Raw genomic sequence first — 27,589 nt, 5'->3', positions numbered from 1 at the left:
CAATATTTGTTAAAATGTGAAAAGGAGAAAGACAACAAAAATGAAAGAAGCAGCAGCTTGGGGAATATTACAGGTCTGATTTTGATCCACTTTCATAAGAATTAGTGAATATGACTTAAAATTAGTCTGTGATAGATACAGAAAAGCCCATAATCACAAATCGAAAAATTAGACTCCTATTTAGTTGTTTCAAATGGAATCATTCCAAAGAATAACCTCAGTGACAGGTTATAATGTTGGACATTTTCCTATAATGATCTTTGCCCTAACTAGTACAGCTAGTGAGAAAGTACATTCATGTGCATAGAGAGACTGTTTTGAGGGGCAATTGGATACAGTCCATAAGACAGCATTATTTTCACTTGAATCATAGGAGGTTCCTCTCAATCCAGTAGCCAAGCCAAAATCATCCTTGACTCTGAACCTTCCTTTGCTGGGACCTCTGGTAAAGTGAAATGGTGCTTTAACAGGAAGAGGCCTAAGGGGAACAATTTTCAAAACTTGCCATTAGCATTTGCAAAAGATAGCTAACAATGTGGCACAGCTGGTTTTTGATGGATGTCCAGCTGATCAGTCTGCAGGTCAACAAGAATATTTCAGTGGAATGGTCAATAAGCATTTATTAAGTGGTTAAACTGTGTTAAGCACTGGGAATGCAAAAAAGGGCAAAAACCCAATTCTTGCCCTCAAGGAGCTCACATTCAACTGGGGGAATATGTAAATATGTATATATGAGATGTATCTAGTATAAATGGGTAGTGGATCTCTGAGGAAAGGCACTAGCAGTGGGACAGGAAGGAAGCAGGACAGGGAAAAAGGCCTCTTACAAAAGGTAGGATTTGAGCTAAAACTTAAAAAGAAATCAGGAAATTAGAATCAGGGGAAGGGAACAAGCATCCTTTAAGCACCTACTTTGTGCCAGGCACTGTGCTAAGCACTTTACAGGTATTATCTCATTTGAATCTCACAACAACCCTGGAAGATGGGTGCTATTATTACCTCCATTTTATAGCTGAGGAAACTGAGATAGAGATTGACTTGGCATGATCATATTTCTGGTGTTTGAGGCAAGATCTGAACTTAAGTCTTCCTGGTCCCAAGCCCAGTGTGCTATTTGTTGCACCATCCAGCTAGGCAGTAGAGGTGGAGGTGAAAGAGGAGAACATTTTGGGAATGGAAGACAACCAATAAAAAGGCACAGAGATGGGAGATGGGTACTCACTTAAAAAGGAGTTTTCTGGCCAATAAAAGAAATGGTAAAGTTAACCTAATTTTTAGAAGACTTCTTCTGCACCCAATTGTGAATCTTGATTAAGTAGAAAACATACATCCTTAAAGAAAAGACTCCACTAACTCAAAGAGAAATTTGCCAAGAAGAAAAGGGGAAACTTTAAGGTCATATAAGGGAAAGAGGCTATAGAAAACTGATCCTAACAAAACCCCAAATGTCAAGATACTTTGCCTTTTCTAAAATGAAAATTCCCTAAAAATTTAAAAATGGGCCACCAAACTTTTTATATCCTTATACATGATTAAGAAAGAATGTTTGTTAGTTGAAAACCCTACCACTTGGCACATAATGCTATTATAGTTCCACTAAGCAATTTCTGTGAAAATGACCAGAAACTTCATTTAAGAAGCTTTTGACTATCAATAAAATAAATTTTCTTCTCCTTTCCTTCTGTGTCTATCCATATCTTTCCCAATCCTTTAATTTCAGTTACATCAAAGGTAACAGTACAGTTATATCTAATTCAGAAGATAATCAGGGAAGATCACATGCCTTAATCTAACCTATCTCTTGATACTTTCTGCATATCCTTATTAAGTATAAAGAAGAATATAAATGAGAGGTGGTGAGATAGACAGAGGAGTTCTACTGATACCACCATTACTTGGATAGGAGATAGGAAATTCAAGTGTGAGGTAAAGTAGGAGGGTTGAGGCAAAGCAGGAGGGTTTGACTAGCAGAAACAAGCAGAAAAGAAACCAAAGAAAGAAAGAGAAATTGTAAGGTTACTAAATTAAAAAGGAAGAGGGAAGTATTACAGAGTGGGAAAATAAGGTATCATGGATGAAAATAAGCACCCAGAATCATAAGAAATTTTAAGGCAAACATGGAAACTTAAATAAAGTTAAAGGAAGTAGGCTACTTTTAAGTTATGTTAAATAACTGAGAATTTTATGTTACACACCATATAAAGAAGAGAGCACATTGGACAAGTTAGTAAAGAACAAGTGGTAGGTATTTGGGCCCCCATTTTTCTCAAGGAAAAGGGTAACCTATTTTGAGTTAATGTCAATTTATTATTGTTCTGTTGCTGACTTCTGGGAATTCTGCATATGTTTGGATAACATTGTTCTGTTTTTGCTGGGATGCATCAAATGGAAAAGATATAACACATTTGAGGTTCTGTAATTTGTGTGTCTGCTTTCTTGGCATTTCAACATGATATTGGCAAGTTACTCTAGCATGAAATCTCTCCTCTACTCATTTGCTGAAATGCCAGCTATATACCCACCTTTGAATTGGACAGAATTTTTGCTTTGCAGCATCTTAATATCTTCTGCACAAGTCAAAAGTTCTCCCTCCAGGCCAACTTACAACACTGGAATGTGTCTCACACAAACACATATGCACATGTTATGCATTGTAACATGTCACTAAATGTTTTGCTTGGCTGCACATTTAGTCTCAGTATGGCACAATGTTTGGAGACTGCCAATTGCAGAAAAACATTCAGCAGGATAAATGAATTAATAAGGCTTGGTAGCATTTAACAATCATAATTTAATTACATGAAATTTTGGTGAAATTTGACTCAAAGCATGAATTATTTTTGCTATTTTGGAAGCATGAATCCAATTCAAATAGCCATTCTAGTAATACCAAATTACTAAGTTTTAAAGAAGTTATTGATAATTAACTTTGTTAATATCTTTAGGACATTTCTTAGAAATTATGATTTAAAATTAGAACAAACCTGGATATGTCTGTAGAGAGTTACTTCAAATCAATGTTATCTCTTTATGTGGCAATATAAGATATTTTCAACACCACAAAAATCATCTTAATGTGAAATTTTCAAAACAAGTGCATTTATGTTTTTTAAAAAAGGAAAGTAGGCCACTAGGAAAAAAAAAACAACCTGAGGGAATACTTTATTGGGAATCTCTAAGTATTTATTCTATTGTAAATATAATGTTCAAATCATTTACTCATCTCACTTGGATCCCTAACAAATACAAATATGCATGCTGGAAATAACTAGAGATAATGCATGTGTGATGAGCATTCTCTCTTCCCCACTTTCATTAGAGAATTTTAATAGATAGCGGTCAGCTATAAGGTACTGCTATATTCAGTGCCAAGACTAAGGTATTACTAAATTCAGTGCTTGGAGGTACTACTAGTTTAAAAAAGACACATTTAGCCATTCTCCAACTGATGGGCATCTGCTTTGTTTCTAGTTCTTTGCTGTCACAAAAAGTTGAGGCCAAAAAGATAGCCCCTTAAACAGTACTGATCTTTTCAGGATCTAGTATGCCAGCAGGAATAAAATTTTTCCCATGACTGCAGAAGTATAGTCAGCAGTAAAAATATAATTCCAAGATCTTCTGGTCTTTCCAGTTAGTAAACAATTTTACAGGGTTTTATTTCCATTTCAGTTATTAACTAGTTAGCAAGCAAGATTTATAAACATGGTATCTTCCTAATCATGGCAGAAGAAACATGCTTCATTATACACACAGAACTTTTGTGGTTATGTTAAATTCTGTTAGTAGAAAAGAACTAACCAAAAGGACACTGATTCCCAATAACTAAAGTTAAGCTATAAAGCCACCTTCAGTTGCAATATATGGTGAATCTCTCAAAATAGCTTTGGGATTTGGGATTCTGCTTTCCTACTCACCCTTTTTCTGGACTCCTCAATAGCAGAGAGCAATGCATTGTCCTTTTCATTCTTCAGAAAGCCCTAAAAAGGGGATAAATTGTATATGTTAAAATGAATCTGATCAAAACTTTACCACGGTACCTTAGATTTTCACGTTTGACACTTCTGCCACCCATCTTACTCTTTAAAAAGTATCCAATCCCCCAAATAATATTTCAAATCCTTTCATTTCTTTTTATATGCCTATTTACTAGAAAACTGGAAAATATACTGGTAGAGTAAAAAACACCTTTAAAGCTTATCAGAACTGATTAGAGTTAGACTCACTAGTTACACAGAAGGGATGAATAGTTTCTATACAACTATTGAACAGGGAGAAAATGGCTACAAATATTGAAAATACTGTCTAGCATATAATTTTAAAATATCTTCACCAAAACTATTGTTGACTTATTTGATAGATACATAGCAAAGAGCTGTCCCCACCCTGGTTCTATGCAGCAAAACCTGTAATAGCAGAGTTGCCCTTCTCCAATAAAAGCCTATGCAATTGCTATCAGGCTAATAAGAAACAAGATGAGAAAAAAAGGACCAGTTTATAGAATGGTTTATACTGTTATATCACAGTCTCCTTTTGCAATCTAGTGAAGCTTATGAACCTTTCTTAGAATAATGTTTTAAAATGCATAAAATAAAATCCATAGGATTGACAAAGGAAACCAAAGGTTAGTGAAAATAAGATATAATTTTTCCCCCCTTCCAAGTTCAGGGACTCTTTGTACGTTCTATGTTAAAAATTTTGGCTACAAAATGGCTATGGTTGAAACATGATATAGAAAAATTCAGTTAGGCCTTTAAATGAAAGTAGCATATGCTGCAATATATAAAGTGTGCGTGTGTGTATATATATATAATCATAGGTATATCACAAAATGTGAAGAACAATAAACATACTTTCATGTTTCCTGAACCTTTATTTGGAAAACAAATACAAAAACGGTTTGCCACAGAACAGTAGCTGTAGGCATTTTTAAATGGCCATGTTAAAATAAAAGCCTTAAAAAAAAAAAGCTTCCTTGTATTTTGCAGCTATTTGAGAATTAAGTTGCTTGATGTATTTTTAAAAATTAAATGTTTTAGTATCTTTTGCTATGCTTTCCAGGCACAACAACAAAAAATTCTAAAAAGTTTATTAAATAAAATTTCACTCACCTTAAAGTAACTGCTGGTATATTTTGTTTACATGCAAAAAGGCTCAGTTAAGTTTTGGCAAACACAATGCCAATCAAGTTCTACACTGGAACATATTTGAACATGATTTGACATTAGATGAAATTCAATGTAAGGAGATTCATTCTGGTTCCTAAAATGAGTTTAGATGCTGCCAAATCATAGGACTTTATAATAAAATGGTTTCATCTATAAAGTAGTTCCATGACATGAATCCTGAGTACACAGCTAAGCAAAGCTCCAATAAATTTATTGGGGTGGTAGTGTTTTTTAGTACTTCATCCAATGCTTACACAATCAATCAATCAACCAGCAAGCACTTACTAAACACCACAGTATGTATAATGCACTGTGCCAGTAACTGATAATACAGGGATTAAAAAAAGAGAGAAGAGAGAAAAAGAGACTATCCCTCCAGGATTTTACATTCTACTGGAGAAGGGTTGTGGTGATGTTGGCAATACATAATATGTTCACAGATAATCAAATATTGAAATAAATATAAAGTAATTGAGAGGGTTGAATAACAACAGGGGAATAAGGAATATGTGTGATTATATGATTTTTAAACAGTACTAATCTGCAATAACAAAATTATCTCAAAAACTCAAGACAACACATAAAATCACCAGTACAGCATATCCTTAAATTTAAATGGGAGGAGTTTGGTACTGTATGAGCTAGAACAACAATAGGGGAAAAATTTAAGTGTTCATTTATACACTTCAAAATCAATGATTATATCTAACCAAGTTTTTATTAAAGTATGAATTAGGTGTTATTTTTTGTAATTCTGACAAGGCAGATCTCCAATTAACCAAACCAAGGAGGTAAGTAACACAGGAGCCAGCTCATTAGCAAAACTAACGAATTATTATCATTAATTGTTGTTTATGAACAAAAAGCAGGCAGGTATTATGTTTTTCTAGAACAGGACACACAATTTCCTAGCTTCAACCACAAGAAGCTAATGATCCAAGCACATCTTCAGATAGGGAATGTGTATAGAGGTGATATAGAGGTGACAAGGTAAACTTTGTATCTGATATCTAGTCTAACCTTTACTGAAAGTAAAGAATGAGAGCTACTCTCAATCCAGACTTTTGTTAGATGTGGTTTAGTTAGGGAAGACTAGCTTACCCATTTTACTTTGTATCAATTACATGTGTACTAAATCCTATTATACATGTTATTTACACACACACTCATTCCCCTAGCCCAGACCTTCAACTAGACCCTTTGCCAATAACTAGCAAAGTTAATCTAAACTCAACAGAGAAAATCTCCCATATAAACAAAACTGAAACACAAAGTTTAAAAGCAGACCAATATTCTGTGTCACTTATGCAGTTTTCAAATTTCTTAAAGGAGAACTTTTTTGTACTCAGAAATTATTGCTAATATAGTTTCCAACTTTGGGCAAGAGTATTCATTCCTCTCTTTAACATAGCATTTAGTCAGTAATTTTTTAAAATTACATATTAGATAGCAAAAGAAAATTAAGAGACACAGAAGCAAGACAGTTTTATTGCTAGCATGTTAAATTTAATATATGAGTACTTTAAAAACTGCAACAGAAATTCATATTCATAGTTTTTATAGTTTTCTTTTTTCTATTCTTTATTTTAAAATGTTTGTTAAATTCAAATTCATCATAAAAATAGCTTTAAAAAACTTTTCAGTTTACAAAAGAGAAAAATCAACCAAATGAAGCATTTGTGTACAAGAAACAAATTTTAGGTCTCATCCACAACATGAATAAGGTCCGTTTACCACTGTGCATGTCAAAATCAAGTGTTTCTGGGTCCAAAGTGGGAAAAAACACACACTGAGTTTTGTCTCTCCTTCCTTTCCTTTTTCCTAATGAGTTCTGGAGCAACAGATTACAAGTTACATTTTTTAATGTGTATTTTTAAAACCACATGATAGCAGCTTATTTTTCTAGAAATATATCTTGCATGCATGTATCAAATCAGAATAATTGGAATTAAAGATGAAACACCGTGTGCCACCTAGAGGCAATTGCTTCTTTCTAAGCACACACCTTAAAATTTCTTAGACTTATAAATGTTGGAAATTTCACCACTGGGAAATTTCATACTTGAAAAATTTCCTACTGATAGTCTATTGGAATGTGAACCCCTTAGGCATGGGAGGGTCCTCCTCCTCCCTTCTTAAGATTACTTTAGGACAGAAACCTTTTGCTGAACAATGGAAAGGGCTTTGACCTATGCTTAAGCATAGAACAGGAAGTTCTTTGAGTCATGATTGATTTTAGAATTGATACAATAGAGATACTTGGAATGACAGAACCAGGTCTTGGAACTTCCAATCTCCACCCTGCTCAGGGTAACAGGATTTAGGAAGGGCTGCAGCAAAGGATCAAGATTTAATTATTTGAGAATATGACCTTCAACAGACATGTGCAAAGCCACAGACCTCTGGGTGGTCCTGGGTTAAGCTAGAGCCACCATTGGCACAGGGAAGACATGGACAGTGATTGGTAGATGTGAGAACTGAGGGGAGGGAACTGAGATGGTTTCCTTAAAGATAGCGGGGTCTGAGGACTAGGGGGGTTGGAGAGGTTTTGCTCTGAGAGGTTGTGCTCTGAGAAGCTTGCTCTGAAGGAAGCTGGAGGTGGAGGCCCCTGAGACTGTTTCTCCATTTTGGTCACGTGAGTGATAGGGACTGATCTCTTTTCTTTGCCTCAGCTATCTAAGGGCTTGGGCCTTTTGGCCCAGCCTAAACAGAGGGGGTATTTAAGCCCTATTCCCTTCTCTCCCCTTTCTCTCTCTCTCTTTCTCTATTTCTATCTCTAATACTTTTCTTCTTCCTGTTTGTAATTAAACTCCATAAAAGGTTGACTGCTGACTTGAGTTTTCATTTAGGAATTACATAGCTGAATTCCTTGGCGACCTTAAATTAATATATATCAGTCTTTTAAAGTGATTTCCTTGTCACACATACAAATAATTTCTGTACAAATTATAAAATTAATTTTGTGAAAATCACTGCTGTTACAAAGGAAATTAAGAATTTATCTTAATTTAAAAACAGAAAAGTTGGCCAGAGGAAATAGTCTGTGCATATTCTCTGTTTAGACTTCATTAAATATATTTGCTCTCTTCACCCTTCCTTATGAATTTCTTTCCTTCCATTTTTCCTTCCCAACTCTTTCTCCTCTTCCCTTATAATAATTGGTCTCCTTGCCTCAAGTCTATTTTCTCTCCTCTATCTCCCTCCACATAGCTGCCAGTCACTTTCCTAGAGCATAGGGCTGTCACTACCCTGTTCAATAAACTCCTAGACGTATTCTCTATTACTCTCATTCATGCACTCTGCAGTCCAGTCAAACTGGCCTTCCTGCTTTTTATACTCCAACCTCCATGCCTTTGTTCTGGCTGTCTCATCTCTCTGCCTCTTAGAATTGCTAGTTTCTTTCTTTAAAAAAAAAAGATTTTTTTTTTTACATGTCAAGCTACAATTTTAATAACCACTTTCTGACATTTTGCAATTCATGGTCTCCCTCTCCTCTCCCCCTCCCCAAGATGACAAGTAATATAAAATAGACTACACATGTGTTATCATGTAATATGAATTTCCACATTTCTCATGTTTCTCATGTTCTCATATCACTTATACAAGAAAAAAAACCTCATGAAGGAGATAAAATAAAAAATGGTATGCTTCAATCTTCATTCAGACTCCAACAGTTCCTTCTATGTTTGTCATGAGTCCCTTAAGATCCCTGGTTTCTTTCAAAAACCATATATATATATATATATATATCACTTCAAAGTTTATAAAGAATTTCTTCATAGCACCCACTGAGCAAATAGTGTATTACTATTCCCAATTTATACATAATGAAGTAAGAGAGAACTCCTTGCTTTCAGGCATACAGTAAGTTTCCCAAAGTCAGAATTAAATCTAGGATTTGAATCCAAGTACAGTGCTCTTTCCATTATGTCATGCAATTTCCTAGCAGAAAAATAATTATAAAGTATGTAGTTGCCACAATAAGTCTATACTCACAGAAATGAGATCAACAAATGAACTGAGGAATAATTTGACAAGTAGGATAAAACAAAGGAAAGAAAATATTCCAGTGCTCCTAAGAGGTAATGAAGTATAATGACTGAGAACATAGACATCTTATTCTGGATTATTGCTACTGCCCATCCTCACCTAATCCATGGAAAAGATAGCTAAAGTTTATAGAACTAAAATAAAAGGGTTTTTAAACAGGAAATTTATCTAATTAATAATAAGACGACAGCATCAGGGATACAATTAGGAAGGCCTGAGTTCAAATGTGACCTTAGACACTTAATAAGCTCTGTGACCCATGGCAAGTCATTTAACCTCTTTTTGTCTCAGTTTCTTCATCTGTAAAATGAGGATAATAACAGCATCTGCTGCCCAGGTTGTTGTGAGAATCAAATAAGATAATTGTAAAATGTTTAGCACAGTGCCTAGAACATACTAAGTGATATATAGATATATATAGATATAGATATATATATTTGCTATTATTATAGTTTGAATTTTTATAGTGTTTTAAAACTTGAAAAGTTTTTTTCCATGCATAAAGGTCTCCAAAGTCCTTTACAATAACCCAACAAAGTAAATATATCATTCCTATTTTACAAAAGAAGAAATGGCCTCAGAGCACTAACTTGCCCAGTGGTACTCAGTAATAGGTGAATTCTGAGCATGGGTCTCCCTTGACTGCCTACTTCCATACTTGTAATAAAGTGCCTCCTCACTTCTGCCTCTTAGAAACCTTAGTTCCCTTCAAGACTGATATCAGGTGCTACCTCCTTACCTGGGCCTCTTCTGATTCCTCTAGATATGTATTTTCTCCTTCCTCAAAATATTTCCCATTTACTTACTTATATAAATGCTGCACCAGTAGAAAGTAGGTGCCTTGAGGCAGTTTTAAGCATTTTTTTATCTTCTTTATTTATTATAGCACCTTCCATATTCTATATTCTTAAAACATGCTTATTTGACTCTAAAAATGTCATATGTAATAAATATATTTCTTCTTATAACAAGTTAAGGAAGCATACCTGAAGATATGAACTATACATGAGCACAATTTCTGGAATATCACACATGATAGGTGATTTTCAGGAAGCACGTTTTAACATATTTGACCTTACTTATTCAGCTTCCATGAACATAGTTAAAAAGATGCCAGTTTTCTTCCTTTTTTCTCCTGTTGAAATGCTACAGACTGTACACACAATTTATTTTGCTGAATTCTGACTCTGAATTAAAGGTTAACATTACTCTTTAAGAGAAAACCTCAACTTTTTGTGACAGCAAAGAACTAGAAACAAAGCAGATGCCCATCAGTTGGAGAATGGCTAAAAAAACAAATAAAAAAAACCATGGTATATAAATGTAATGGGATAATTACACTATTGTAAGAAGCAAATAGGAGGCAGCTGGATGCCTCAACAGAGAGAGTACTAGGCCTGGAGGCAGGAAGAGCTGAGTGCAAAACTGACTTCAAGATACTTTCTAGCTGTGTGACCCTGGGTAAGCCATTTAATCCCTGTTTGCCTTAATCCAGGGAGGAATTTGGAGAAGGAAATAGCAAACAACTCCAGTATCTTTGCCAAGAAAACCCCAATTATGGTACTGGCATGCTTTAGTCCACAGGGTCATGAAAAGTCAGAGTTAGACACAATTGAATGATTCAATAACAGCATGGAACAAACATGATGAATACCAAGAATAGAAAATCTTATATGGAGTGATGCAAAATGAAGTAAGTAGAGTCCAGCAAGCAATATATTCAACAACTACAACAATACAAATGGAAACATTCTCAAACCACTGAAAATGAATGCTACAAAATCACAAAAAGCATGAGTCCAAAGAAAAGCTATGAGAAGATATTTCTCTCCACTACTCTGAAGTAGAGGGCAGGGCGGGGTAGAGATCCACAGTTGTAGAATATTGTATGTAATGTCAATTTTTTTCAATGTATTGATTGAACTAACTGACTTTTTTTGCTTAAAAAACATGTTTATGAGGTATTGCTGGCTATCTTTCTTTTCTTTTTTTTTAAACCCTTACCTTCCATCTTGGAGTCAATACTGTGTATTGGCTCCAAGGCAGAAGAGTGGTCAGGGCTAGGCAATGGGGGTCAAGTGACTTGCCCAGGGTCACACAGCTGGGAAGTGTCTGAGGCCACATTTGAACCTAGGACCTCCCGTCTCTAGGCCTGGCTCTCAATCCACTGAGCTACCCAGCTGCCCCCTGCTGGCTTTCTTAAGAAAAGTGAAGATAAAGGGAAAACATGGACAATATAAAAACAAAAAGTAAAAAGTAAAACTATTTTAAATAAAAAGAAGAAAAGGCATAGCTTAAGATATGACCTCTGCAAGCTTCAGAAAGATCAGGTCACAAATATATTTTGGACTCTCCTCAGTATTATGAAAATTATTTTTTCTAGGCAGGTAAAAGTGTATAATTTGGGAGTTTCACAATTAAAGTACTTTGTGAAAACAGATATTATACATATAGAACACTATCTTCTCTAAGGTCTATGCTTAATCTGGTCAGAAAATTCAGTTTATCTATTATGCTTATTTAGGATAGGATAATTACGATAAAAAGTAAAGTAGCTATAAAAGGCAGGTTTAAATCTCAGAAAGAGAAGGCAACCTAATACTTTGGCCATGGCATAAAGATGGTGGGGGTGGGAAGGAAACACATATGTGATCATTTTTGGATAGTCATCTTCAATTTATTACTAAGATTATAATTCCTCAATATTTAACAATAAAAAACTCAGTTTATGTGCAAACAAAAGAATAAAATGAAAACAAAGTATGATCACAGCCCAAAGAACACTTGTAGGGAAAGTTTATTTAACTTAGGCAAAAAAGAACCTATTGTGATTGGCATCTATAACACTCTTCCCTTTAACATGAAGTAAGTGCTTTCTTAGGCTGAATGATTAATTAATGATATAACTGTCTTGATCTTAAGTACATTTCATAATTTCATAATTAAAAAAAAACAATCAGATTAGTCTCACAAGCCATTCTCTTCAAAACCCTGAACTCTAATTTATGCATTTACCTTTGTCTGTATCAATACACAACAAGAGTACTCGACTACACAGAACCCATATCTTCCAGGAGTTGCTATTCTAGTTCAGTTTAGACTTTACAGCCATTGAGAATAATATACAGAAGTCAACAAAAAATTAATGTATTCATGAACTGCAGAGTAAATGTTGAATAAAATGACTAGAAAAGGAAAAAATTAGCAATGGCTAAGAATGATCTCCTTTGTATAAGAAAAGGAACACAAAATTGGTTAAACCAAAAAGAACAGAGATAATATGGTTTCAAAAAGCTCTAAATACTAGAACTTTCTAGCTCCAGGTTAAAGAATGGGAAATGGCTGATTTCTATAGAGATAGTAGAGTGAATTAAATTCATTATTTGATTACAGATCATCCTAAAAACCTGGTCATTTGGTAAAATATCTACTTTCCCCTCCTATTGTTTACTCTCAGGTATGAGAGCACAGGATCTGAAAGGCCAACTTCCTGTGAAATTTTTACTTTGGTAGAATTTGAAAAAGAAAAATTCCTATTCTGGGAGAAAGTAAAGAGAATGATGTAAGATATTGTTTTCAGATAAGCACAATGGAAATCTGGCCTGAAAAATGAAAGGCTATTGGGTTTATCAGAGATCATGGACCCAATTTCCATTAGCTTTATTTTGTTATATTTACCCTGGAAATCCTCTTGGAACATTTCAAGTGCAGAGATTCTCATTATTGATAAAACTGAATGATACCAGAAGAAGCTAAAAACTATAAATATTTCTAAGGTTTATGGGACTTCCCCTTCTGACTTCAAAGAATATTAATTATTCAAGTCCATCAAAGTTTTAATGCTTTAAAAACAAAAATAGATTATGCTACCTATATCAAGTTAAAATGTTCTGCTATTGCCTTTCTGCTGGTAACTGCTTTCCTGAAAGAAGTAATCAGAAACCCTCTCTTCAAGTGAGAACATATGCTATTAATCTATTATATCTATACTTTTCTCAAATATTTAAAATATATTCTATTATTTATCTCTGCCCCCAATCCCCTATTTAAAAAAAAGTCTTTTAGAATTCTATTAAGTTGGTCCCAATATCTCTTTAAAAAATCTCTACATTAATCAGTGCTGTGCTATCAAGTTGACGTGTGCCAAATGAAATTTTTTTAATATTATGGTATGGTTTCTTGCTGTGCAGATATGCAAAAACCTAAGAGTATCTCTTCAGCAGGTGGCAGCAGACACAGCAAGAATCAATGTGGTATTCTGCCATTTGTCGGCTTCCCAGATCTATCATCCCTACAGGCAGCTTTGGAGCCACAGGTTATTGGCCTTTATGTTACACTATGATGCTGATCTAGAACAGAAAATAATACCATCCTACTGCAGTGAGTGGATTATACTCATTCAGATATGGCTCTAACAATTTAGATAAACAAAAGAAAACAAAAGAATAAATAAGTAGACCAGAAGAAAGTGACTGAGATGGTGAGGAGTCTGAAAACAATGCCCTTCAAAGATTGTACAGAACCAAAGATTCTTAACCTGGGGTCTATGAACACATAAAAAAAAATTTCAACTATGTTTCAATATAATTGGTTTTCGTCATAATCTTCCATATTATATTTTTATGCATTTAAAAATATTATTTTAGGAGGCTCTGACAGGCAGTGCTATACTGCCAAAGTGGAACATGTCACAAAAATGGTCAAAACTCCTGCAAATATACTAGGGATTAGAGCAACTAGGTGACTCAGTTGACAGAGAGCCTGGCCAGGAGACAGAGGGTCCTGGGTTCAAATCTGCCCTTGGACACAGCCTAGTTGTGTGACCCTGGGCCAGTCACTTAACCACAATTGTTTGGCTTTTACCACTCTCCTGCCTTGGAACCAATATCCAGTATTGATTGCCCCCAGGGGAATATTATTAATCTTTCTCCAAGTTTTTTTTTCTCTTTATGACTTCTTTGACTTTTGGTATTAAATATAAAAATAAGAGGTGAGAACCACATTTGTATAGATGGCAAACATCTGTGTTTGCTAAGAGGTGCCTGGGAAAACTCATTGTCAAAGGAAGGGAATGCACTATCAATGCAGAGCAACCCCACAGGGTATATGGCATCACTCTTTGATAATATAAAGGAAAATAATAATTTCATTTCCCTTTATTCCTACAAGGACTGGAACCATGTTTGACTGCCTTAAGTTAATTAGAGCACTTTGATAACAAGGTCAAGGTTATGGGTTCAGTACTTGTATGAGCCATTTTAAAGTTCTGCTTTGTATCAAGACAATAGTCTGCATACTTAATGGGGTAACTTTTGGCAAACTTAAGAAATAACAGTACAGGTGAAGCCTGTCTTCAGCAACCTTTTATGCCCAAGTGCCCAATCATCTGCTTCCTTCTTTACTGCTGCAACTACCAGTTCAAGCAATTTACCTTTAGATGATGGAGTTAAGAACTTAAAAGTGTTAAGCTTTCACAAGAATGTCTGTATTTTAAAACAACACTAGGGAGTGATTGAATAAACCAAATAAATGCCATGATCAGAGAATTTTACCCATCAACAGGGAATAAATTTGTTTTTTAGGGAAGTCATCACATTATTCCTCACAATTTCACTCAATTAAGACTCTCCCTGTTTTAACCCTAGAGAGAAAGCATCCAGATCATGTGGCTACTCTCAGGAAGGATTAGATGAAAATGTATATGGATGGGTCATGCAAATCTCTCACATACTACCAAACTCCCACCCTACTGAGGGTAGGTTAATGGTGTCATCTCTGAATATATAGGGCACATTATTCCAATACACACTGGAAGTTAGCTATCTATTTTCCTTTGTCACACCAATAAGTAAGGAAAGTAGGAGAATGAAAAGCTTAGGGAAAAGGAGAGCAGTCTGCCAATGTGACCTCAAAGGGAAAAAACTTAGGAGAGCAACTAAGGGCATTTTAGTCAAACTATTCCTAAATCTGTTGATGAGAATGTCTATAGAAAAAAGAAGGGAAAAAAAGGAAGCATGTGTTACTTGGATCAGCTTTTAGGGACAACAGAAAGAAAAGGTTATAAAGGGAAAAGAAAAAAAAAGTTTCAACCTAGCTTGGAATATATAATACAGTGGTGAATTGTTTTGTGTTAAGAAATTCAGAAGGGACCAGAAAGGATTCATCAATAAACAAGAATGAATTGACCCGACTCTTATTAACATGATTATTACTAATTATATGAATAAGATAATTATGCAATGGTAAGTAGAATAGTTAAGTAAAATATTATAAATAAATGCCAGAGCCTTTTAAGGGAAATGATTCCTAGTTTTAACATGGATTGGTCCATTTTTATAGTATATGAGCACTATAATCATCGGCACTGCAATTTAAAATGACACTGTATCAAAAAGAAGCATCCTGCCTCTTCACAACAATTTTCCTAAAAACCAAAGCACCTTTACATTAAAAAAAATTGTCTGTTCAACTATCCACTTTTCCATTGGAAAAGAGGAATAGAAGGGAAGAAAGGGGAGATGAAGAGAAAGGAATAAAAATAAACAAAATAGTGTCAAGAATGTTCCCATTTGCATCGGGACTGGCTTCTAGAGGGATCATAATCAGATCTTGTAGTGTTATTTACCAAGCACAAGAAATGGTAAAACCAGCTTTATTACCCAAGATGTTTAATAACTACTTCTCATATTTATTCCCTGCTGGTATATGGTGCTAGTCACTTAAACTGCAGTCAAAAAATACAACTCTTCCTGCTATGCAGCAATGCTCATGCTGATAGTATGTGAGCAGAAGATCATTACTGCTGTCATAGAAGAGTCCCAGTTTGATTTGGGTTTCTTCTAATATAGATTTAGTTTCATATATGTTCATATTTGTTTTTCTTACCAGTTTTCTTTTCTGGAAAAAAAAAAGCAAGACCTTCCCCATTACATTTTCATATTTTAGAAAACGTCTAAGTACTTTTCACAAAGAGAACCAATTATAATGCCCTTCCTCTTTTCCTAGTTTTCATTAAGTTTGAAAACATTTTAACTTTACCCTGTCCAACATGAGGAAATGCCGCAGAAGGCACAATTTACCAAAGGTACAGACCATGTAAAACACTGCTTAGTTAGAGTAGCAATTACAAAAAACATAAGGAAGCAAAGGCCAAGGCTGCTTTTCTAGTACAAACTATTATAGATGAGAGAGATTGAAATCCTTTGATTCTTTCTCTAACCAGCAGTAGAAATGGAAATGGAAGATCTTGGAACCACTTAGAAAACTGTGGAAGAGAGATAAGGTCTCAGAATTCTCATTTCTAAACCTCCTTATACCAAATGGTTAATGCCCTTATTCTTTGCCAGGGCAGATGACCGATTCCTCTAGTTTCCTCCCTGAACTAGTAATGTACCAGTGAGAACACAAGATTTCAAAGATTTTAATGTATTAAATATAAACAAGAGCAGTAGCACTGATGATATCAAAGGGCCATGCATGGCTTAAGAAAGATAACTAGTGGAGGAACAGAATTTGAAAAGGAATGGTCCATGAAGTTGAACTACTCAGATTCTTCAAACCATAAGTAGGCTGTTTCAACTTTTTTCTTCATTAATAACCAAGAAACCCAAACCAAAGAAAGAGAAACTGAACCAAATTCAGACCCAGATGAATCAGGAGTTGGTTTACTTTTATATATCAGGAAATGAGGTCTTTCATTATTATTGTGGTTATAGAGTTTTTTTTAACACTCATTCTGTGCCTTTTTAATTTCTTAGAGGATAAACTGGCACAAGCACAAGGGACATTCTAAATCAGGGTCTCTGTTTTTTGATACATTTCTTAAATCACCTACACCTTGAAACCAAACAAGAATATAAATATTTCTTGGCTTAGAAAAAGTTGACATTACCTTAGAATGAACCATAATAAGCTAGAGAAAAATCTAGAATCAAAGAGACCTTTATTATGGAGTCTTCATTTTAATTTAACAAAGGGAAAAATTAGTACTATGCATTGAACAACTATGGAAAGGAATGGTCACTGAATAAGTCAAAAAGCACAAAGTGGATAATGGGCAAGTGCTAAAATAAAACCGATTATTATGGCAAATTTGTAGTGTAACCATATTCAACTTTAATGTCTTCAGCAAGATACTACAAATACCTTGTTTAATTCCTTAAATTATTTTCTCTTCTCAATAATCTTGAAATTTCAATTCTACAGCAGAGCAAAAAGTCAATGCAGAATGGCAGAGTAATGCCAATTTTCAAGAAAGATCATGAGATCAACTTCCTAACTCAATGTTATTGATGACACAATTTCATTACATCTTTACTGTCATCTTAGTAGCACATTTCCTAGTCAAGCTTGTGGGTATACTATATTATCTAAATTATGGCAAAGTAAATTCTTCCTTGTCAGTCTAATGTTGTGACACTTTAGTAGTACATAAGTAAATCTCACTGCTCACTGATGGGAAGTACCTTGGTTCCTCACACTAATATGCATAATCTTGGGAGAACACTAGAACAAGTCGGCTAAAGAGCTTCAGAAGCACCTAATAACCTGACAAAAAGCCTCAATGCCACAAAATGGGGAGAGGGTAGAAAAAAAGGAGGAAAAAAATGGAAGAAGAAAAAGAAAGTACATAGTATTTATTTCTGCTTTTTCAAGTATTCCTAAAAAGTACCATTAAGAAACAGTACAGAAGTATTTTTTAAAGAAAGAAATACAGTAAATAGAATCTTAAAGTTCCATATGAAAAATTCAAAAGTAGCTTCATATCACTTTATATTCATATTAGTATGCTGTCAAACCAAAGCAAGCATATTATTGATGTAATCACATTTGAAATCTAAGATCTTATATCTAGTTCTAATTTGCCAAATAATTTCAATATTTAACCTATATACTTTGCAGGCAAAATAAATTCACCTTGCAAAAATCACAAGAAAGAAAACCTTTATAATTTAGCTAGTCTATTTGGCAAATTCTAAAATTTTCTAATTGAGATCTAAGATACTTTCAGGGCCATGCTAATATTTGTGTTCCAGACTTCTAAGAAAATTTCCTTTAAGTCCTAAACAATATTAGGGCTGCTATAAAAGCAGATGTACAACATATTTATTTCTCATTTTAAAATCCCCATCAATCAGAAAGAGCAGCATTTAACAATTAAGTTGGGCAATACAAAAGCGAGAACCATAGCTAGTATTTTAAGTTAAGTCAGAATTCACAGGCAACTAATGCACTGACTAGGAGATGAGAATTACTGAAGCAGTACTACAATGCTTTTTTTGGATAGTAAATTCTTTATGACATGGCTTACTGTAAAATTTATTCACAGTAATTTCAGTCATTCAGTCCCTTTAGAAGATAAAACACACAAATCAAAAAACTGAAAATCCACTTGTTCTCTCCAATGAGTTATTTCATAAAAGAACAAAGAAACAGCAAGCATCAAATCCAATTATTTTTAAGAATAACAAGATTTATAAGCCCACAATCACAAATAAGTTTTAAACAAGTAGCTTTGAAGTTGCACATTATTAATTAAAAACAAGGCACTGATAATCACTCCCAAAAGTGAGAGGAAAAAACCCAGATCTGTTGCATGCTCTCTCTCTCTCTCTCTCTCTCTCTCTCTCTCTCTCTCTCTCTCTCTCTCTCTCTCTCTCTCTAACACCTTTCTTTAAATATTTTTCAAGTATATACATCTTGAATATGGTAACTTTTTCTAAGAAAATACAGAAATCCCTTTCAAAAATAGAAAATATACAATTGGTGGTAAAAAAAAATTGGACACATTTAAATACTAATATTTTTTCCTGCTACAACTAAATTAGTGAGTGATAAATCCAACCATTTCATTACCAAAATTCTCAATGAATAATTAAAATTTTAAAGTATGGAAATGATTTACTTCAGTTTATATTACAAACATGTAATTCGTACTTATTAATATATATGATGCTTTGTGATACAAAAATGCATTTGATGTCACATCAATAATATTTGCACAGTTTACTTAAAAATCTATCCTCTCTACTGAAGGAAAACAGATTTTTAAACTTATATATCGCTATACTAGTATGATAAATACTTACTGTAGACAAAAGGATTCCATTTTCTTCCTGTGAATGTACTCCACCCTAACAAGGAACTCTTTCTAGAGTACAATTCCATTTTCTGAGTTTTACAGTAATAAAGCTCTTGTGCCAAAGGACTTAATGTAAATGAAATGGCACCACAGCTGCAACCGTCTTACTGTGACAGTGATACAGCTAATTGTTAAAAATGGTGGCTTAGACATTTTCCATACATTAAATTAGAGAGCTCAATTGAAGGCTCTGGCATCCACCCACTTCAGACAAAGGAAAATAATTTGCAACTGTACCAACGCATGGATAATTGAGCCATCTCCCACACAGGGTCAGTGTTAGAGGTTTCCACCATCTTTACACAAATGTAAACCGCAGCTCATTGTCTCCTCTAGGAAATAAATTCTTTTCAAAGCTATACTATTTAAAGAACCTTAGTGCTATTCAGAGTTTCAAGATAAGTCAAAGGCTCAACAGTTACTCTGTTCCCTGTTTGGTTCAACCATTCCCCACTTGACATCTCTTCCATACTTTCTATTGTTATTAGTAGACAAAGTCAGACCTATGAACCGAGAGTTAAATCTCTAAACTAGGTTAATGATTCTCTAATTCATACTTTTGAAAGAGCAAAAGTCCACACCCATAAAGTCTTCAAATTACAAATATATTCATCAAGATAAAAGCTATACTTCTCCTATTGCCTATTTTAATGTTCTTTTCATGTCAGTTCATTTCATGTCATCTATGGATCATGTTATTTAATGTGATTTAGGCCTTTAATATTTATAGAATTAATACTATCTAGTTACATGACTTTAAAAGTTTGCATTTTATTGATAATAATCATACTCCCTAAACCAAAGATATAAACTATACTTAAGAGAACTCATCTCATTTCTTTTTGATATTTAAGTAAAGGAAAATAATCATTTTAGTTTTGTTAAATTCAATAATAATTAAGACATAAGTCTCCTGTTATTTATAAATCTGATAATGATAATAAAATGTTAACTGAGAAATAATGCTTAACCTATGACACTTTTATTTTCTCAAAATCACTACAATAAAACCACAATTATAACTAACTGAGCTTGCTGGAAAAGAATCTATATGATAAAGATATAGATGACATATCTTAAAGAAGTATTTGATTTTGGCCAAGAAAAAACATTCAATTTCATGTTTTGTCTCATGCAAGAATTCTGCACACCACCAAATATACAATTAAAAACCTAACAAAAGTTCATGCTATTTATAATTAAAGCTCAAAGATGAAGTCAATGGATTTCTTTTAAAATACTTTTAATTCTAAAGCATATACCATATTGCCCCACCCAATGATTCAAAAATAAAATATTAGAATACAAAGGCATAAATTTGAACATTTCTCCAGATAGCCAAGTGCTTCTACTATCAAATGAGCCAACTGTTACCAGAATTTATCTCATAAATTCAAGCATGACCTTGTCTTTAAGAGTAGCTACAATAACAAAACTATCAACCTATTTACCGGAGAGAATTTATCTGAATTTCTTTACAAAATAAAGACAATCCTACCTGTAGAATACAAAATTAAGGAGTCACAAACCTGTCGGTGCTGTCTGTCACTGCAACTCTTCAGTGCCTTCTCTTTGGGCTTATAAAGCTCTATCAGTGCTCAAGTCGCCCCCCACCCCTTAACTGAAGAAGAAAGAAAAAGAGAGAAGAAAGAGAAAGACAAGAGAGAAGGAAAGGGAGAAAAGAGGAAGATGGAAAAGAGGAGAAGGAAGAAAAGAAAAAGAAAATTCCTTGCAAGTCTTGATGTGGCTGAGGCAGTGAAGAGTCTAGTAAGACAATGGGACTGCAAGATCCCCCTTGAAAAGCTGACCACTATTGCTTATGAAAGATTTTGATCATTTTTCAGGCTTGCTGTATTCAAATTCTGAGAAGTCAACCATCAGTTTGAAAGCAGTAACTGATGGGAGTAACAGTTTATAGGTTACAGAAGGGTATTTTATTGTTAACGGACTGTACCAAGTTAAGATTTAAGAGGGGGAGAGACAACATGTAGGCAAGGAAAGATATGCTACTTTTTCTCCCCAAGCCACTGCAATTACTCTGATGTGAATTTTTGATGACTTCCGACATCTTGCATGGTTAATAATCGCTTCAGCTGTCATGTTTGGTTAATGTGGAAAATGCATTTGGTGCATTGTGATGCAATGCTGTAGCCACAGATTGTAACACCAGTTGTGAAGCTATTCCCTTAACTGAGCAGCAGGAATTTGCACATGCCACGGTGCTAAAATAAATGGTAGTTAAAAGATTTTATACAGCAGCAGCAGCAGCAGCAGACAGATCCTGCCATTTTAGACTTACAGAAAGCATAGATGTAACATATAGAACAATCACTTATCACACTGTTCATATCAGTCTCACTGTTCTTAAAAGAATGCACATAATTTGGTATTTTAAATGTCTGGCTTCTTAGTGGTTAAAAGATTTAGATACTGTTTAAATAACTACTCAGATTAATTATAGCTTTGAACAGAGGTTATTTGCATTTCAGGAATATACAGCCAATGAAACTGTCAGGGACACATGAAAATGCAGACTCTTTATTAACATATGCTCAGCTCAACTGCCACTTCCCTGTATGACATTTAGACAAAAATATATGATGTGTAAGTCATGAATATTCCTATTCTCTTTCAATGATTAAAAATTTGTTTCTTAGAAATGCACTTTTAAAAAAGGGTTACATATATATTGAAAACTAAAGATTACATTAAAATACCAACTTGTATTTTTCATTATCACCAATAAAAATTCAATGTAGCAAACAATCCTGCAATTACAGAAAGGGATGTAAAAGAGCAGAGAGGAAACTATGTTAAAAGCCAGTCACTCCATGATTAAAGTCAGGCCAGTATATTCCAGCAGTCAGGTGATGGTGCCATCATTACAGTGCAGAAAGCTAGAGAAAAATCGAGAAACCATCCTCTTCAAAAAAGAAAAATCACCAAGTCTAAGAGAATAAGAAATAAGCTTTCACATATGTAAAATAACCATCTCTATTGAAGAACACTGTAAAGAGGTTATTTTAATGACTAATTTCCTAACCTAGTCCCACTGAAATATTAACTTGTATGTTTAACATACAGAGCTGCTGTTTTTAAAAGAGGCATTTTCCTTTCTATCACTTTCCGACCTTACAAGGTAAAACTGATTTATGGATTTTGAGTTTTTTAAGTAAAGAAAAATCTTTTTAAGTTAATTTCATTAATTCAGATTTTATGGATGAAAATGTTTGCCAATTTGGTGCCTGATATTTCAGCTGTTTGTGTTTCATTGAAAAAAACCCCAAACATCTAAATAATGAACAGAACAGCACATGAATGCATCTAAATGCTAAGTATCTGTAAGTAACAAAATGAATTATTTCTATTTTTATTCATTGTGATAGCACTAAATGTTTAATATTGAGGCATGTGTTAATAAGCACTATAAAACTAAAGAACTTCTGGTTTTGGTTTGCTTTTTAACCTTGATCTGTTGTTTAAATTAACCTTACCAATAGTTCTGTCTAATGCTACTGGAGATGTTAACTTATTTGTTAAAGCAGGCAACAATTCAACTTTACTAGTTTCAGACCCAACATTAGACATTACTGAAGGTTGGAGAAACTTCGCAAGTGAATAGGTGTTTGTACTTTTGACACTAACCAACTTTAGAGCTTGTGCTCCAATCGTTAAGACAAAAGGCAATCCTAGAGGACCTTTCTCTTCACCAGTGCAAGAAACAAACTTTCTTTTTTTTTTTAATCAAGTAAATAGCATAGAGGATATGTAGCAACAGGAGTCTAAGTCCTGGGAGGAGGTGGGGGGGGGGGTGTCATTTGTGACAAAAACAACTCAAGAGTAGTTAAAAGTCAAACTCTATTTCACTGATGTTACACACTATCCCTGAATGCACTACTGAAAGGGAAGGAACAAAACATATAATTACTCAAATGTACACACAGTCTTGTTCAGATACTTTTCTCTCATTACCATCAAAGAGGAAGTATTTTCTATGGCATGAATATACAATTGGACAACTCAGATTTTCCTCCCATCTCAAAGAATCCAAAGGAAATAAAATCAGTAATCTGATTTGGATTTATACGTCAGACCTGAAGCGGGCCTTAGAGAGATCATTTAGTTCAATGCTCTTGTTTTGTAAAAGAGAAAACTGAGACACAAAAGTCAACTCACTTATCCAACGCCACACAAATATTTAAATACATACAAATTTATAAACACTATCCAAGCAATTCACCAACAAGAAGGGCCCTATCTCCACTGGAGACAAATTATATTATAATTAATTAACAGTAAGATGGCTCAGGAAGGCCCACTATATAAGCTTTTAATAAACATATAACCACCAAAGGACACCGAGAGGGTAAAAATGAGAGATGAGGCACAGTTCAAAATTTAGATTAGGGAGAAATTTTTAGAGTAAAAGATCTTAGCTACTTTTATAAAATAAAGCACTTAGCATAGTAAGGGCTATATAAATGTTAGCTATTTATATTACCTTATCTGGCCCATTTGCTTTTAATTAATACTAAGTCTATGATAGGGGGCAAAGGAGTAAAAGGGATAGAGAAACTACTAACAATATTCAGGCTTACAATCCTAAAGCTTATAGCTGGCATATATACTGAACTTAATCATAAATCAAAGCTTTTAGGCAGTCTCCCAAGTCGTGCTCTGCATTTAACTTGCCTTAAAGCATTGTTGTGAGGATCAAATGTGATAACTGATGTTAAAGGAATTAAAAGCACTACCCCAATATAAACTGATATTCCCATAACTCACTCTTCCCTTAACTTGGTAATAGTAAACTGTTCTGATTCTTGTGCTATTCTTTCCAGGCCTAACTATTCCCCTCCTTCCTCCATCTCCTTATACTTATTACAGGCAGGCTACAAGACAAAGTCCTTGGCTCACTGCTTTTTCCTCTTCAATTTTCTCCAGAGGACTTACCTTTACACTTTACTTCAACTAATCATTATCTCTATGTTCATGACTGAAATCTATCTGCAGCCCTGTTCTTACATTTAAGGTTCAATCCCTTACCTCCAACTGCTTATTGAATATTTAGTCTTAGATGTTTTTGAGTTACATCAAACTCGGCATATTCAAACAAATCATTCTCTCACTCTAAACAGCTAGCCAATCCAACTTCACAGTTGCCATTAGTGACACTATTTCCCTACTGATGCATTTTCAAAACTGTTACCTTTTATTCATCCCTGTCTTTCATCATCTATCTCTAGTTATACACATCAAGTCCTAGAGATTTTTTCTTGTATTTCATCCCTTCTCTCATTCCCACTGCCATCATCTTAATCTAGTCCAAGTCCTCACCAATTTACACTTTGATTACCACAAAAACCAAGAGTTAAGCTTCTGGATGCCAATCTCTTGGTCATCTAATTTATCCTATGTACTGCTGCCACACATTAATATTCTCTAAATATTAATTTTTGTTATGCCATTCTGGTAAAAAACTACTTCCTATGGAACCCAATTTAAACCAAATCAAGTTTGGATAAAACAAGACTGATGTATATCCCTCGTGGTGCCTAAGTCTAGAAGGGAAAAGACATTTTAGGCAATTATATTATTATAATATATTATAGGCAATTATAATATAAATTACAGGTTTAGCATATTAGAAATTATGAAAACAGAAGAGCTATGTGATACCCAAGGGAAACAATACTTACAAACCAAACACCTGTTGTTCCCTTCCACAGTAATATGAATATACTTTTCTAGAATTTTTACATTCTCTCTCTCCCTCTCCCTCTCCCCCTCTATATCTACTTTCCTCTTTGCCTTATCTCTAGTATGTAACATAGTGTTGAACACTTAAGAAAAAATAGTGATTATTATATTGAAGTCATTCTTTGATTGGGTTCTTCAAGGAGCATATATTGAGAGCTAGAAGGACCCTCTGAGATCAATTCTTCCAACTCCATTATTTTATAGACAAATACACTGAGATCCAGAGAGGCTATGTAACTTGCCCAAGGTCTCACAGGTTAGTAAGGAGCAGAACTGGCATTTACACCCAAGTTCTCTGACTCTGCCTCCAGCATTCTTTACTAGCTTTTTTGAAGGTAGTAGTGAAAAACAAGCTACGAGTGTAGCACTAGTAATGTATCAGTCTAACTAAATTAGAAAGGTGAACAGATGGACTGTTAGCCAAAAGAAGACCAATTTCTCTTTTGGGGAGGAGGGAAGGTAGAAGGAAAAGGATGGCAACCTAGAGAATGATCATCGTTAATCAGGCACAGACTAAGTAAATTTTAACTATTATCTAAGGAGTCAAATATAGTCAAATGTTGGCATATGTGACCCATTATAGCTCCTGACATTTCTACTTTCCAGAGCAGATTCATCAGTCAGGTTATTTATCAGCATATACTACCCAGTACTTCTTTGTGGCGAACAACTGCTTCCACTCACCAGACCACTGTCTTCTCATGTACTAAGAAACAATGGCAAAAGAGTTCAGCAGAAGTGAATTCAGGGACAAAGAGGAAAGGCAGCAAGACAATACCACAGTGTGGAAAGAACACTGTACTTGAAGTACAGAAAGCTGGGTTTGAAATAGGCACATCTGCAAGTTGTATAACCACAGGAAATTCACTGATTCCCTCTGAGCCTCTGTTTCCTCATCTACAGCGTAGGAATGATAAAGCTTATAGTACCTACTTTATAAGGCTGTAGTGAAGATAATAGAGAATGAATATGAAGCAATTTGAAAATTTTAAAGCATTATGTTGGCTATTATAACAATTGCAGAATTCACTTTCTAATCTGGATGGACAAATTAATAGAATACGAGAAAGTAATGTGGCAATTTATCAACGAAGTTATCTGAGGTACTTAAAAAAAATTTTTTTTTTAAAAGAAGCAAGGTAATTCCAGGTTTGAGCAGCTGATAAAATGGAGATGATTTCTGCAGTTCTTTATTTGGCAGCAAAATAAATTCATGTGCAATTTCAGTTGCTTCTTCAATTCATGTGCCAACTTGTTTATTTGCCTAGGGGTCTATATACAACTGGGAGAAAAAAAAAGATCTTTCTACATCTAGATGTCAGACTACAGAGAAGCTAAATCATCCCCTCAGCAAAAGGAGGAAAGAGCTTCCTTTGAGACACTCAGAGTGAAGGGGAAAACATGGTTTAAGATAAAAACGTTCAAGGAGATGAAATGAGATTTTAGAAGTACTCTTTTCAAATTAAGCCTATTATCAATAACTGATTCCCAATAAAAGCAACTATGGATAGCAGGAGGTTAAAATAGTGGTAGCATCTATCCTCTGAATATAATCTGCAATGTAATTTAATCTTTTAGAAGTTCTCCAAGTTTTAGTGAGAACGCTCCCTTTCTTTAGTATACATACACCCCCCACCCACACCCACACCAACATATGCTCATATATACAGATAGTATATGTAGAGACACCAAGTCTCTACAAATTTTGTTCTCTTTGAGAAAAGAGTGGTAAGAAAGAAGAAGTGCACCTTTTGAGCAAACAGTTTCCAAAAGTATTTGGAATGATCCAGAAGTCAGTTTGACAGAATCTTGCAACTTTGGAGCCAAAAGGGCCTAAAAGAAAATCTAGTTCAACCTCTTATTTTTGAAAGCTTAGAAACTGAGGAACCTGCCTGGGGTTAGTATTAAAGCCATGACCAGAACCCAGATTCTTCTTATTTCAAGAATGATATTCTTTCCCATCACTAGCTCAGATTGACACTGTACAGTGTACTTAGATCAATTATAAAGGAACACACAATCGTTCATTTGATGAATCCCAAGTCTGATCTGAGGTACTTTCTGAATTTTAAAAAAGTTATCATGTGAGGGAAAAGAGACTGAACTTCATACTTTATTCTAATTCCAAAGTAAAGAAACTATTGCCAACATTTATTGGAATCTTGAGAATCTGAAGAAGTCTTGAAGGTTACCTGGTTTAATTACTATTTGAATAGGAATCTCCTCTACAATATCTCCAAGGAGTTATCCTGCTCTGTGCTTGAAGACCTACACTAAAGAGAAACTCATGAACCTCATGAGCTAACTCATTATACTTTTGGACAGTTCTAATTATTTGGCAATATTCCCCCTTATACTGAAAGTCTAAATCTGCCTCTTTGCAAACTCTTTGTTTCCAATTTTATCCAGTTTGCTTAATGGAATTTTTAAAAATGAGCCTAATCCCTTTGGCTTACATTTGAAGACAGCTATC

General features: G+C 34.4%; 1 protein-coding gene across 2 annotated transcripts in view; it reads right to left on the bottom strand.

The window, feature by feature from the left end:
- Window positions 1-27,589, bottom strand: part of NUP93 (nucleoporin 93) — a 112,576-nt gene that overhangs the window by 39,134 nt on the left and 45,853 nt on the right. The window contains exons 1-2 of one of the 2 annotated variants that reach the window (XM_007474885.3): window positions 20,886-20,906; window positions 3,915-3,977 (exon numbers count right to left, since the gene is read on the bottom strand). Coding sequence is in view for 1 of the 2 variants with exons in the window: in XM_001365209.4 (XP_001365246.1) it covers window positions 3,915-3,977 (63 nt within the window). In the remaining variant the exon portion in view is untranslated. Of the gene's footprint in view, window positions 1-3,914; window positions 3,978-20,885; window positions 20,907-27,589 lie in introns of those variants that run through there. The other variant, XM_001365209.4, reaches the window with a different exon arrangement.

This window comes from Monodelphis domestica, chromosome 1 (assembly GCF_027887165.1).
Source record: "Monodelphis domestica isolate mMonDom1 chromosome 1, mMonDom1.pri, whole genome shotgun sequence".
Taxonomy (NCBI): domain Eukaryota; kingdom Metazoa; phylum Chordata; class Mammalia; order Didelphimorphia; family Didelphidae; genus Monodelphis; species Monodelphis domestica.
This window is presented reverse-complemented; position numbering and strand designations above follow the sequence as displayed.